The sequence below is a fragment of the Neoarius graeffei genome, chromosome 2 (genome assembly GCF_027579695.1).
Source record: "Neoarius graeffei isolate fNeoGra1 chromosome 2, fNeoGra1.pri, whole genome shotgun sequence".
In the NCBI taxonomy this organism is placed as follows: Eukaryota; Metazoa; Chordata; class Actinopteri; order Siluriformes; family Ariidae; genus Neoarius; species Neoarius graeffei.
This window is the reverse complement of record NC_083570.1, coordinates 69,902,520-69,917,817: the sequence shown is the minus strand read 5'-3', so window position 1 is coordinate 69,917,817 and position 15,298 is coordinate 69,902,520. Positions and strand designations below refer to the sequence as shown.

At 44.4% G+C, this 15,298-nt stretch overlaps 1 protein-coding gene across 5 annotated transcripts in view; it reads right to left on the bottom strand.

Annotated features, from left to right (window-relative positions):
* Positions 1–15,298, bottom strand: part of scaper (S-phase cyclin A-associated protein in the ER) — a 186,493-nt gene that overhangs the window by 93,809 nt on the left and 77,386 nt on the right. For all 5 annotated transcript variants that reach the window (XM_060914836.1, XM_060914837.1, XM_060914840.1 and 2 more), the window contains 6 exons: positions 14,955–15,066; positions 13,687–13,827; positions 13,180–13,335; positions 12,331–12,473; positions 3,660–3,741; positions 3,394–3,546 (listed from right to left, as the gene is read on the bottom strand). In XM_060914836.1, coding sequence (XP_060770819.1) covers positions 3,394–3,546; positions 3,660–3,741; positions 12,331–12,473; positions 13,180–13,335; positions 13,687–13,827; positions 14,955–15,066 — 787 coding nt within the window. The remainder of the gene's footprint in view (positions 1–3,393; positions 3,547–3,659; positions 3,742–12,330; positions 12,474–13,179; positions 13,336–13,686; positions 13,828–14,954; positions 15,067–15,298) is intronic.

The window sequence follows — 15,298 nt, the reverse complement described above, 5'->3', positions numbered from 1 at the left end:
ACCATTATTTTGAACAACCAAAAGCGGGCAGACACAGCAGGCATGGCTGGAGCAGTATCATTGGCACCTCAATTCACCCTTCTTAAGCAACCAAGGTAGTATAAAGAGGCGCCGCCACTTCCAGAGGTTAGTCAAGCTCACTCAGTGCACACGCTCATTTTCGCTTTCCCTCTTCACTCAAGGCAACTCACCAATGCAGAGGACAACGTCGAAAACCACATAGCACCGTCCCTTCTCTGCCACCAGATCCAGCTGCCTTCACTGTCTCTGGACGATCGCCAAAAAGGCCCAGATGCAGCCAGCCCTCGCCTGCAAACTCACTGCCAGCCAGCTTGGACCCTCCGACACCCACACTGACTTCATGCTTCACTTCCCCTACACTTTCAAAAAAATTTTAATTAAAAATTCTTACCTTTTTGCACTAATCCCCGGGTTGTGTGTCTGTGTTCATCTTGCTGCAACCACAAGTGCCACACAGGTGGAGAAATTTTGCACAAACACACAGCACCCCCTCTCACCCATCACATGAAACCAACCTTGCAGCACCTCCTAGAGACCAGCCTCCAGCAACAGCAGGTGACCCAAGAACTCACTAAAGGTCTTCAGGTCGCCACCCAGGAGCCGCTGCAGCAATGAGCCAGACCTCCCGGGCTGCCTCACAAGCACATCATCTGCTCCACAAGCTAACCACTACGGACAACATTGAGGCATACCTGTACACCTTTGAACCATACCTGTACACCTTTGAACAGACTGTTTTGGGAGGGATGGCCCAAAGAAAAATAGGCCCAGGGTCTGGCTCCTCACCTCCCCGGCGTGGGCCAATGTGGAGCCCCGATGGCATCCTCAGCGGACCCACTCACCTCAACTCTCCCACTGACAAGCCCATGCCAAATGCACCTGAACCACCCTCGCCCGCTCCAGCACAGAAACCGTGGCTCACTGGCTGCATCATCCACTCATCTGCCAGCCCTCATCTTCCAAGTGCCCCGATGCAGGTTGAGGGGCAGCTAACGCAAACCCTCCTGGACTCAGGCAGCACCATCACACTGGCTTGTCCCGCCATCTTGCCCAAGGCTGTGGAGCGCTGTGGTACAAATCAAGATTACCTGCAATGCATGGGGACACACAAGAGGTGGCCATTGCCCACATCCATATTGGGAATGAGAGAGGTGGGTGGAAGGTCACTGTATGTGTGGTACCAGACCTCCCCTGTTCCTTTCCTCTTTGGTCGGGACTGGCCTGGATTCCCAAGAGAGCTGCCTGTAACCAGGAAAATGAGGAGACATCAAGCCTTGTGAAGACCTCTGGACTGCACCTCACTGACCCAACATGTGTGCCTGGCTGGGAGACACAAGGAAGCCAAGGACTGCACTGCAAAAGGTGAGTCACACACCACCTCTAACCCACTCAAGTGTGTTTAAGCAGGTGACCCAAGAAGGGTACTTCAGGCAGGAGCAGAAACAAGACGAGCGGCTGAAAAACTGCTGGGGGCAGGTGCACTTTATCTAGGGTGAATACCAGCAGCCAAGGCAGCCAATCCCCAGCTCTTACTTCCTGGTCCACCAGGGCCTCCTCTACCAGCACGCACACTGAATGGCGAGGACAGGGCATGGACTTGCTGGTCGTCCCCCACTCCAAGGTGGATGTGGTGATGCACATGGCCCACTCCCACCCCTTGGGCAGCCACCTGGCAAGGCAGAGCACTCTCGAGATGATCATGGATTGGTTCCTCTGGCTGAAGATGAATGCAGAGATCAGAAACTTCTGCCAGCAGTGCCTTCAATGTCAGCACAACGTCCCCCACCAAAGACCTGCTCCTGCTCTGCTCGTGCCTCTCCCGATCATCGGCGTTCCCTTCAAGAGAGTGGGTATGGATCTGGTGGGTCCCCTTCCCAAGTCTGCCCGAGGCCATGAACATATCCTGGTCATTGTGGACTATGCCAATTGATACCCCAAGGCAGTGCCAGTGCAGAAGGCCATCTCCAAGAACATCGCCCAGGAACTGCATCTGCCATTTTCCTGCATGGGGCTCCCCAAAGACAAAAACTCACTGATCAGGGTACCTCCCTTCATCTCGAAACTAATGGCGGATGTATGTCAGCTATTGCAGGTGAAGCAGAGTCACGTGCTGCTGTATCATCCGCAGACTGACAGGTTGGTTGAGAGCTTCAACCAGACCCTAAAGAGGATGCTGAGGTTAGCAGTGGACAAAGATGGCCAGAATTGAGACCTCGGTCTTCCCTACATCCTTTTTGCCATCTGGGAGACGCCCCAAGCTTCAACTGGCTTCACCCACTTCAAGCTGCAGTTTGGGAGAAGGCCCCAAGGCCTCCTGGATGTGGCCAAGGAGGCCTGGGAAGAGAAGGCCTCACTTTTTCAGACTACCACCAAGCATGTGAAAGAGATGCAAGAGCACACTGACAAGGTGGTCCCAATCATGCATCAGCACATGTTCACCACCCAGGCCCAGCAGAGCTGCCACTACAACTGTTCTGCCTGATCCCAGGAGTTCCAGCTTGGTGATCAGGTGCTGCTACTCATCCCCACTGCAAGTTCCTCGTATAGTGGCAGGGTTCCGTCACAGTGGCTGAGCATGTTTGGCCAGTGAATTATCACATGCAACAGCTGAGGAAGCACAAAGACACCTAACTATATCACATAAATCTGTTAAAGTGCTGGACAGAGCCCTTCCACTGCTCTCAGACCATGCCCTTGTGTCCCCAGATCCTCCAGGGCATGCAGTGGTCCAGCTGGGGAATGACCTCTCTGGCCAACAATGCCAAGAGCTGGGAGAACTGCTGGACCAGTATTCAGATGTGTTCACAGCAGAACCAGTTCAGACTCTCCTGATCCAGCATGACATCAATACCCTCTTCCCCAGGTTGGTGATTTGGTGCATTACTTTTATTTATTGATTTATAACACATTATATTTGGTACATGGTACATTACATAAGTAAAGATTAAAACCCTGTGGGGTGTACGGTTATAGGAAAATAAATAACCATGGGGTGGCGTCATGTTTCATTCCTCTTATACCACAACTATTTTCCAGTGATTTTTTAAATTAATTACAGAACGACACATCTTGCATGTTATCAGTTTAAATAGTTGTTCCCTAATCAACCCAAATCTGTTAACTATTAGGTTTAAGTGGTGCTTTCACTCTACCTGTGAACCATCTGTTACTATAGAAACAATAACATGAGAATGAGTGAATTAATATAAACCTGTGATTTGCCTTTCTATCTGGACTACCGTCAGAGCTACTATAAACTAATCATCACTTTCTGACTAATCAGAACTGAGTATTCAGCAGTGTTGTGGTATGGTATAATACAGAACACTCAAATAGTTTTGGAAACGTGTAACTGTGAAGTGAGTCTCTCACCACAACACCGCAAAGGGAGCACTGTTTCTTGCGCTCGTAGGGAGTGAGTTTAGGAGCGTAGTCTGTGTTGGCATGTCTGCCGCTGCTCAGCTCAGCTGCCTTCTCTTTCCTCTGTTCAATCTGCTCCATGTGCCTGCGACTGCTCTCATCATGCTATGGGTAGTATGCATAAGAAGAAAGGAAAGCAGTACACTTCAGACCCAAGGTCTGAATTACATCCTGAAGAGAAATGATAAATGTTATGGAAGGGAATTGAAGCAAGTTGCCTTCATTTGAATCTTCTTCTGCAGCTCCTCCATGGCCTCCTGCTGAGCGGCACTCAGGGCAGCCAGACGCTCCTCACGGTCTCTGCAGAGAACACACACACACACGAAGTTCTGCATAGCTTTTTTTTTTCCCCAATGATGAGTGGTCATTCTTGGTCTTCTAATCTCAAACTCTTCATGTTTTCAAATCACAAAAGCCAGTCCTCAGCCACCATTTAAAAAAAAAAGTGTAGTTGTTTTAAAGATTATTGGGAAAAACAAACTAAATTAAATACTGCAGTCATAAAACTGAGGCCTGAGGAAGGAAACAGACATCTTATTACCATTTGGTAAACAAGTAAAACAAAAGTTAAAATGCTAAAGTCAATACTAATAACCATTTCTAAGAGCAACAATAAAAACTCATGCATAATCATCAGTAATACAAATTCTGATCAGGGCCATAAACAGCACAAGCAAATCAGCACAGACGATCCGATTAGTCAGACCACATGTGGTGTTCTGGCATGCATATGGCCACATTACAATTCTAAGAGAAGATGAATACATTTGAATAATATGTTTGTAATCATTTAAAACACAGACAGACAATGAAGAGGAGCTGCATTATTTATTTATTTTAAGAAATCTTGCCAGAAAGGTTCACAGGGCATCTGGTTGAGACTTGGTGTGCGTTAGGATTGGGATCCATAAAATGTTGCGTGAGCCTTTTACTCATGATGCAGTCATGAGCTTGTAGGGTGTTTGAATGAAGCTCACAGGAAAAAGACGATGCTTATTAACATAAGAATAAAAGGGCTCTTTTTCCTATTGCCAGTGGTTTGCGCCATGAGCCCAACCTAAACACTGCTCTACTGAGCTCCAAAACAAAACTATATTTTTACCAAATGTTGTGCACAAACTGGCCTGAAAGTCATAAATGTACTTTTATTTATAGGTCACTGCTCCATCCAGCTCATACATTGCACAGAGCAGGAGGTCTCTGCTTTTTAATAATAATAACAATATTATTTCATTCTCAGCATGTTTGTCAGTGTTATGAAAAAAATTTCCACAAAAAAGGAATTGACTGATTTTACAACCCCGATTCCAAAAAAGTTGGGACAAAGTACAAATTGTAAATAAAAACGGAATGCAATGATGTGGAAGTTTCAAAATTCCATATTTTATTCAGAATAGAACATAGATGACGCATCAAATGTTTAAACTGAGAAAATGTATCATTTAAAGAGAAAAATTAGGTGATTTTAAATTTCATGACAACATATCTCAAAAAAGTTGGGACAAGGCCATGTTTACCACTGTGAGACATCCCCTTTTCTCTTTACAACAGTCTGTAAACGTCTGGGGACTGAGGAGACAAGTTGCTCAAGTTTAGGGATAGGAATGTTAACCCATTCTTGTCTAATGTAGAATTCTAGTTGCTCAACTGTCTTAGGTCTTTTTTGTCGTATCTTCCGTTTTATGACGCACCAAATGTTTTCTATGGGTGAAAGATCTGGACTGCAGGCTGGCCAGTTCAGTACCCGGACCCTTCTTCTATGCAGCCATGATGCTGTAATCGATGCAGTATGTGGTTTGGCATTGTCATGTTGGAAAATGCAAGGTCTTCCCTGAAAGAGACGTCATCTGGATGGGAGCACATGTTGCTCTAGAACCTGGATATACCTTTCAGCATTGATGGTGTCTTTCCAGATGTGTAAGCTGCCCATGCCACACGCACTAATGCAACCCCATACCATCAGAGATGCAGGCTTCTGAACTGGGCGCTGATAACTTGGGTCGTCCTTCTCCTCTTTAGTCCGAATGACACGGCGTCCCTGATTTCCATAAAGAACTTCACATTTTGATTCGTCTGACCACAGAACAGTTTTCCACTTTGCCACAGTCTATTTTAAATGAGACTTGGCCCAGAGAAGACATCTGCGCTTCTGGATCATGTTTAGATACGGCTTCTTCTTTGAACTATAGAGTTTTAGCTGGCAACGGCGGATGGCACGGTGAATTGTGTTCACAGATAATGTTCTCTGGAAATATTCCTGAGCCCATTTTGTGATTTCCAATACAGAAGCATGCCTGTATGTGATGCAGTGCCGTCTAAGGCCCCGAAGATCACGGGCACCCAGTATGGTTTTCCGGCCTTGACCCTTACGCACAGAGATTCTTCCAGATTCTCTGAATCTTTTGATGATATTATGCACTGTAGATGATGATGATGATGATGATGATATGTTCAAACTCTTTGCAATTTTACACTGTCGAACTCCTTTCTGATATTGCTCCACTATTTGTCGGCGCAGAATTAGGGGGATTGGTGATCCTCTTCCCATCTTTACTTCTGAGAGCTGCTGCCACTCCAAGATAGTCTTTTTATACCCAGTCATGTTAATGACCTATTGCTAATTGACCTATTGAGTTGCAATTTGGTCCTCCAGCTGTTCCTTTTTTGTACCTTTAACTTTTCCAGCCTCTTATTGCCCCGTCCCAACTTTTTTGAGACGTGTTGCTGTCATGAAATTTCAAATGAGCCAATATTTGGCATGAAATTTCAAAATGTCTCACTTTCAACATTTGATATGTTGTCTATGTTCTATTGTGAATACAATATCAGTTTTTGAGATTTGTAAATTATTGCATTCGGTTTTTATTTACAATTTGTACTTTGTCCCAACTTTTTTGGAATCGGGGTTCTATAATTTGTGTCATCAATCATATAGGCATTACAATCAACTGCAGCTTAATTAATTAATTAATTAATGCAGATTTTGGAATGGGCCGGCACGGTGGTGTAGTGGTTAGTGCTGTCGCCTCACAGCAAGAAGGTCCGGGTTCGAGCCCCGTGGCCGGCGAGGGCCTTTCTGTGTGGAGTTTGCATGTTCTCCCCGTGTCCGCGTGGGTTTCCTCCGGGTGCTCCGGTTTCCCCCACAGTCCAAAGACATGCAGGTTAGGTTAACTGGTGACTCTAAATTGAGCGTAGGTGTGAATGTGAGTGTGAATGGTTGTCTGTGTCTATGTGTCAGCCCTGTGATGACCTGGCGACTTGTCCAGGGTGTACCCCGCCTTTCGCCCGTAGTCAGCTGGGATAGGCTCCAGCTTGCCTGCGACCCTGTAGAACAGGATAAAGCGGCTAGAGATAATGAGATGAGATTTTGGAATGTAACAAACCCTAATACTGAAGTAAATACGATAAAAGATCATCAGGTGGCTACTGCTGTCAACTATAAACAACAGTTCCTGGATTTCTGAAACATTTCAAAAGATGGTTAACTTACTCAGGTACATTAGATTAGCATCTGGTTGAGACTGATCATGATGAACTCCGGTGAAATAGTTGGAGTTGAATAAAATAATTTTCCACTGGTTATTTACGAGTTGTGGGTGAAAAAATGATTGTTTTCTAGCAATGCTGGTTCCCCCCCAGTGTATTTCAGTGTTTCCAGGTTCACATAAAAAGAAAACTGCTCATAGTCTAGACCATGCTCACTTGTAGTTTAAATGTGAATACAAATATAACGGGTAGATAGGTCATTTTTGTTTAATGCCATATCTCAACACCTGGGACGATTTCACGGAAAAAACATGCATTGTAAAATCTATAAAATAAATAAAAGTACACAGATAAATAAGTAACTAAACAAGATGTTTAGTGATAAAAGTTTTAAAACTTAGTTAAATGCATCATCCAAAGCACTTTGAGAATAAAATTGTTGCCTTGTGGCACTTCGAGCAGGACAAGAGAGTAAAATATTTTCTCAGCTGTTCTGCAGAACTGGCATCATGATGGTTCTTTCACCCTTTAATAAAAAGCCATGGATGAGCCATGAATCACTAAATGTGGCACCTCATGTTTTCACCATTTGATCATGTCCATTTTCAAAGAAAATGCAAGTCTCTTATTGACAGTAGGATTTATTTATACAATTTGTTGTCAAGACATTCATCCCACTCAGTCTGCTCCAGAGGCCAGTTCAGGTCTGAGGTTGAAATGTGAACACAGATAGGAATATCTGGAGCGTTAAATTATAACACAGATAGTGACACTGAATTACACCTCTAATTCACAGTGTGTCCTGATGTGCAACGAGGCCACCTGGTCATCAGAGTTGCTAAGCTGGCAGACTTTACATGGAACCCATTTGAACCACCCAGCCCTGCTGTTAATACACGTAATGGGTTGGTTTTTTTTTTTTTTTGGTGTGCGTGTTAGACTGGAAGTGTTGCAAACATTAAGTGTTAGTTAACTGTCTATATTAAAACAGGTATATTGGGCACACAAAGTTTCTTCTCAGATGCACGCAGTGCTTCCTCTTCGAGTTCTCAAGACCAGCTTTGCACTTGTTACTATTTAAAATGTAGCCTATTTGTGCCGGTGAATTGGTCTCTTCATATTCTCAGCTAATTAGCAACTATTTACACTGCTTTTAAAGACAACCACTTAAAAATAGTGGATAGGTATAGAAAAGATTGATAGATTTTGATTTTGGCAGAACATGTTTTTAAAGCACATACGCAGAACCTTTATTTTTAAATACATTTCTGAGTGGATAGGATCTCCATCCTTGACTCTTGTATGCTGCATACATTGGAATAAAACAATATATTTTTGAGAGTTAAAATCGACCGGAAAGTTGGCATTCGAGTTGCCCCGCTGAGCCAGCCAGCCCTGAGTGCGTGAGTGACGTCACTGCGGTAACCGGTTTTAAGGCCGAGGCCTTTTACAGCTATAGACCAAAGTCATATAAATAAAAATTTATGGTGAAAGCAAGAAATACCGGGGCGGCACGGTGGTGTAGTGGTTAGCGCTGTCGCCTCACAGCAAGAACGTCCGGGTTCGAGCCCCGTGGCCGGCGAGGGCCTTTCTGTGTAGAGTTTGCATGTTCTCCCCGTGTCCGCGTGGGTTTCCTCCGGGTGCTCCGGTTTCCCCCACAGTCCAAAGACATGCAGGTTAGGTTAACTGGTGACTCTAAATTGACCGTAGGTGTGAATGTGAGTGTGAATGGTTGTCTGTGTCTATGTGTCAGCCCTGTGATGACCTGGCGACTTGTCCAGGGTGTACCCCGCCTTTCGCCCGTAGTCAGCTGGGATAGGCTCCGGCTTGCCTGCGACCCTGTAGAACAGGATAAAGCGGCTACAGATAATGAGATGAGATGAGCAAGAAATACCGTTACCGACTTGCTTTAATGTTACCGTCCCGTTCCATCCCGGGTTTTACCAACAACCCTCAGCTCATTCCAGGAGGACTGGTGCAACAACTGAGCTTTTCTTAAAAAATAAATAAATAAATAAATAAATAAAATACTTCCCTTTTCTTGTAGTTTTCCTTTTCTTTAATTGTTGGTACTGCACCCTCTTTCAATACGGGCTTATAGCCAACGCTCCTCAACAGATCAGAGGTCTCGTACGAGTCTTCAGTAAAATGTGCAGAGCAGAGGAGAGACCACTTTGTAGTGCCTGTGAACTTCTTGCAAAACGTGTCCAAATCTTTGCAGTTTGAACATTCTTGGGCCATGAATGCAACGTAAATCCACCTTCTGTCGTGTTGCTGCACCGGCCAGCAACACATCTATGTGGCATAGCGTTAAATTAGCTCAAAATGGAGGATCGGAGTTGCAGTCAGCTCTGTGTTTTAGTATAGCGGAAATGGCGATGAGACCGATAGACTTCCTGCTGTGACGTTACAGACGTCAAGGTCATTCACTCAGACCGCTACCTATATAAATCACTTTAATCGTAAAAATGACTATTAGATTTATTGTTAATGCTTAAAACTATTCCTGTGCCATTCTTGAGGTCTCAAGGCATTTATAAACGAAAATGAGGCCATGGTTCTGTGTACACTACCGTTCAAAAGTTTGGGGTCACTTTGAAATGTCCTTATTTTTGAAAGAAAAGCACTGTTCTTTTCAATGAAGATCACTTTAAACTAATCAGAAATACACTCTATACATTGCTAATGTAGTAAATGACTATTCTAGCTGCAAATGTCTGGTTTTTGGTGCAATATCTACATAGCTGTATAGAGAGCATGCATGTGATGTCACGAGATCATCCGCCATTTTGGACGGCAAGGTTGTGCCTAGAACTTAGACGAACCCGTTCTAATTATCAAGTGTGTGGGAGTAGATCTTTCGAGAATGGTTATATCTTGTTCAGCATTTGGTTGTACCAATAGACAGGGCCAAAAGGAGGGCCTGTCATTTTATAGATTCCCCGCAGACGAGGAGAGACGTGCAAAATGGGTGTCCGCTGTGCGAAGAGAAAACCGGAACCCCAGTTCTACCAGCTGAATTTGTAGTGAACACTTCATATCAGGTAGGTATAATCTAATTCAATACTCCTAGTACATCTGTTAAGTTGATTTTCGGATTGAATGATAACTGCATACTTAGAAACTAGACAGTCTCTCACGTTTAAAATGGCTATGCCTAGCCCTACTACCCTGGCCTAGTCTATGACAATGTTTTATCTTTTTGGCTCATATATGCCTTTGAAAGGCCAATCCATAGTAGGGATGGCGAAAACTAAAAAAAAAAAATCTTGACCAACCACCAAGCCTCATTAGCCGGTTAAAGTCGGTTAACCTACGAGTTTAAACAGGGATGCAAACGGCGGATGTGCCTTTTTCACAGCTGAATCACGCAGATCCGATTTTTTCTTTAGGGGGGGGCATTGGAGTGTCTGAATAATTTCATCAGAGTAAATTCTGTATTAAAATTACTAAATAAGCGATAAAACGTCCTGCATAGTCTCTCTATGATAAACGCCTTAATGCCACTTACCCGTGAGGTTATCAAGTAGACATTCTTCTTCGGAACCTTCCAGAGGTATAGTTGAGATATCCATCCCGCAACAAAATATTTATAAGCTTCCAGGCTCTTGTAAGCTTTGAGCGCTTTGCCAGTGTAACATGATTCACGATTAACGAGAAAATTGTAAATGTCGTGGTAGGCCAGATCGGGCAAGTCGCCGGCACCGCAGCTCTGAATTTCCCTGAACAAGGATTGCGGCAAGTTGTACGGATCTGCAATCCCCAACCTGGAACACTTTTCCACGTAACACTGCCTCACGTCACCTTCAAGATGCTGAACAAACTTAGACAAGTTATCGCGCGATGTAGATGGGGTATTTTCCGAATTTTCTTGGGGATTACTCCATGGATCCATTACGCTCGCGCAAGGTAAACAATCCTGAAGCCATCCAATATGGCGGAGTAAACACGGACGGGTCACGTGACCGCACATCCTCTATAGAGATCTTGCAGTCACGTGACCGGAATGTAAACAGCCGCCATCTTGACGGTAAAAAACACCGCTGAATACTGCTACACTCGTGTACAGAATGGATCAATTTCAACCGAAGGACTACACGGCTCATTTTTCTAATGAACAGATAACTAGATATATGTCTAAAATAAACGATCTACAGATTAGTGACCCTTATGGCTTACCGGACGGAGTTTTCACGACCGGATTTTGAACTGCCAGCGGAATACCCAGACGTGTATAATTACCTCATTAACTTTCCCTCGCTGTTCAGTGGTGAAGCACTGCGTGCTTATAAATCTCTGGACAGTTATCTTTACAGAAATTCAGGATTTGTCAGCGACTCAGATGTGGCATCTTGTAAACAAGAATCCTCATTGGACGGGTAAGTCACTTAAGTATTGAGTATAGCACTGACCAGCCGATTATAGAATAGAATAAGGTAATTCCAGCTGTAATTCCAAATTGTCCGTGTTGTTTACATGGATCTGGCGTTGGAGAGGTAGAGGCTTACCAGTGGAGGTTTGAGTGGCTGTTTTCTGAGCTTAGTCAACAGGCTGGCTCTGCAGCCTCGCTTTTGCTTCTGCTCCCGGCGCCGCCTCCTTCGCTTTGCTTCCGATAACAATCCACGGAGACCCCGCTGGTCTCGCTATCCCGTCCGGAATGTTGTGCATGCGATGGAAATCGCTACAAACCGTTATTTTCTGCTGGAAACCAATGACCAGTAAGTCCATACAGTTGTAGTGGATATTGAAGTCCGGTACAGACAAACATGCAAAAATACACACAAAAAACATAAAAAACGTGCACAGGTAGGGAGAGCTTATAGCTGCAGCCGTTGTAGTAGAATTGTATATAGTAGGGTTTTCCAGAAGAAAAGGTAGAAGTAAAAGCAGAAGTAGAACCAGAAGTACCGGTAGAAGGCAGAAATATGGCGTTTGACCGACAAGATGGCGTCTGTCACAATCTGGATCGGCTGTGACGTCACATGCAAGTGCTCCATAGAGGCCCATTTCCAGCAACTCTCACTCCAGTGTTCTAATGGTACAATGTGTTTGCTCATTGCCTCAGAAGGCTAATGGATGATTAGAAAACCCTTGTACAATCATGTTAGCACAGCTGAAAACAGTTGAGCTCTTTAGAGAAGCTATAAAACTGACCTTCCTTTGAGCAGATTGACTTTCTGGAGCATCACATTTGTGGGGTCGATTAAATGCTCAAAATGGCCAGAAAAATGTCTTGACTATATCTTCTATTCATTTTACAACTTATGGTGGTAAATAAAAGTGTGACTTTTCATGGAAAACACAAAATTGTCTGGGTGACCCCAAACTTTTGAACGGTAGTGTATATGCTTTAAGGACACTAGTCAGATAGCATGCAGCTGTCTGGTTGGTATTGGTTCAGACCTTGCTCTCTCGCGGGCCGCATCCTCCCTGGCTCTCTCCTTCTCCTGCCGCTGCTGCTCTATCCGCGCTTCCTGCTCTCTTCTCTTCATCAAGAGCTCCTCCACCCGTGCCTGTCGCTCTGCTTCTAGAGCCCGCTTTCGCTCCTGTTACACAACACACACACGCAAACACATCACCACGATTTATATGAGAGAATATAAGAAAGTAACAGACGAGGGGAAAAGAAAGTACAGTGAAGTAGTACAGTACCAGTCAAAAGTTTGGACACACCTCATCCATAGGTTTTTCTGTATTTCGACTATTTTCTACATTGTAGAACACTGAAGACATCAAAACTGAAATAAATGTATGGAACATGTATGGAATTGTATGATAAAACTAAAAAAAGAAAAACGAAATCTGTTTCACATTTTAGATTCCTCAAAGTAGCCAGCGTTTACCTTGATGACGCTTTGCACACTATTGGCATTTTCTTAACCAGCTTCATGAGGGAGTCACCTGGAATGCTTTTCAGTTAACAAGTGTGTCTCGTCAAAAGTTAATTAGTGCAATTTCTTGCCTTCTTAATGCATTTGAGATCAAACAGTAAACAGGAAATAATAATACAGTAAATAGCCCTATTCCACAACTGTAGCAATCCATACTATGTCAAGAACCGCTCAACTAAGTAAAGAGAAACGACATCCATCATTACTTTAAGACATGATGTGTCTTTTAATTAATAAAAATAAAGAGAAACATTGTATTAGGTGTGTCCAAACTTTTGCCTGGGACTGTACATGCATCAGAGTACTGAAAGCTACCGTAACATGTACGGTAGAGTGGTGGTGGTGGGGAACATCATCCAACCTGCACAGCTTCATCTCTGGCCTGCTTCTCCTCTTGCCTCCTCTGTCGCTCCTCCTGTAGCTCACCGAGTCGCTGTTCATACTCGTTCAGCTTGGCCAGCACATCATGTCTCTTATTCTGAGCCTCCAGTGTGTTTATGAATGCGATCTCATTCACCTACAAGTGACCACCATTTATGTCTAAAATTATTCCATTAATCATCATCATTTTATCCTAGTCAAGGTCCCTGTATCTTCGAGAGCTAATCTTAACACTGTATACAAGGTGGAAATACAGCCCATTACAGGGCACATGCATGCACAGGCACCCCCCCCCCCCCCCAGGAGAACTTGAGCATAATCAATCAACCTACTAACATACTTTTGAGAGGTAGAACATGCACATACAGGAGGTAGAACATGCACACAGATAGCAACCCAAGCTCCTGATTAAACCCTAGAGCTGTGATGGAGCAACACTTCATGGTGTACTACTAAGCCACCCCAAAAAGGCCAGCGACATCCTCACCTTTGCCTCCTCTTCCTGTGCCTTTTTCACAATGGCCTGCAGCTGCAGCTCCCGCTTGAACTCCGCATGGAGCAGCTTCTCCTCCATCATCCTCCTCCTCTGCTCTAGCAGCTCTTCTTTCCATTTCCTCACCTCCTTCTCCTGCAAGTTCGGGGTAGGACAGATGGGAAGAAAAATAAATAAATAAATAAATAAATAAATAATCCCAAAAGACTTCTCTGTGGTGGAATGAAAATTCCATGGCTGTCTGAATAGTGAACACACCCCTCCACAAAAGCACTTTAATGCGCACCAACTCAAAAACCAAAAACATGTGCGTTTTTCTTGTTGTGTTAACTGCTCCCTAACAAGGCTTTACAGATGCATGATGTTCTTGATGGAGACAAGAAAGCACTTCTAGAAGGCGCTCTGGATAAGAGCATCTGCCAGTTGTGGTAAAGTAAAATATTATCTGATGATACGTGAAGATGTTCTCCCAACTCATGATGTCCATCATGAGATTTAGATCATCTCTCGCCGCTTTATCCTGTTCTACAGGGTCGCAGGCAAGCTGGAGCCTATCCCAGCTGACTACGGGCGAAAGGCGGGGTACACCCTGGACAAGTCGCCAGGTCATCACAGGGCTGACACATAGACACAGACAACCATTCACACTCACATTCACACCTACGCTCAATTTAGAGTCACCAGTTAACCTAACCTGCGTGTCTTTGGACTGTGGGGGAAACCGGAGCACCCGGAGGAAACCCACGCGGACACGGGGAGAACATGCAAACTCCACACAGAAAGGCCCTCGCCAGCCACGGGGCTCGAACCCAGGACCTTCTTGCTGTGAGGCGACAGCGCTAACCACTACACCACCGTGCCGCCCAGATTTAGATCATGAGAGAGAGAAAAAAAAAGGGCAGGCAGAGCCACATTCATAACATGATCCAAAAACAACTCTCTCTTCCAAGCCTCTGTCATCACATGCTTGTGTTCTTAACACCTGCTCTCTGAAGAGTATATTGCATGTTAATATTCACTTTCAGGCACTGACGTGTAAATATACAAGATTGTTTCAAGTTTCCTTCATCTCAGAATGGAAGAAAAGAAAACAAACCATTTCAAGAGCGGCTGATGAAAACGATTTCGGTGTCATGTACTTGTTTGACATAACGGCCTCACCACCCTATTTCACTAAAACAGCTGAGCCAGGGTGCTATGTTGCTGTCGTATTCTGGTGTAATCGTCCTTCAGCATCGGGAGAAAATGTAGCTAAGACTCACTCTCTCTAAAAGTTTCTGCAGCTTGTGGCTCTTCTCCTCTCTCAGCTTGTCTCGCAGCTGCTGAGCTTTAAGCTGCTTCTCTTCATGTTTCTTCTTGGACTCTGCAATGGTTCTGCCAACAAACAAAAATCCTTTTACCTGCTGCCCAAAATGCTACTTCTCAAGATAGGGCTCAGATATGAATACTTAATTTACTCTGAAAAGCATAGCTCCCAAAGAGGGCAGTTTATGGAGTAAAATATTAATCCGATCATTACTCTAGTTAAAAGATTATCGACATAGCAATGTATAGGCAAAATCATTACGCCACAACTCCTTTTATTTATGCCGCCTGCTTACTCACA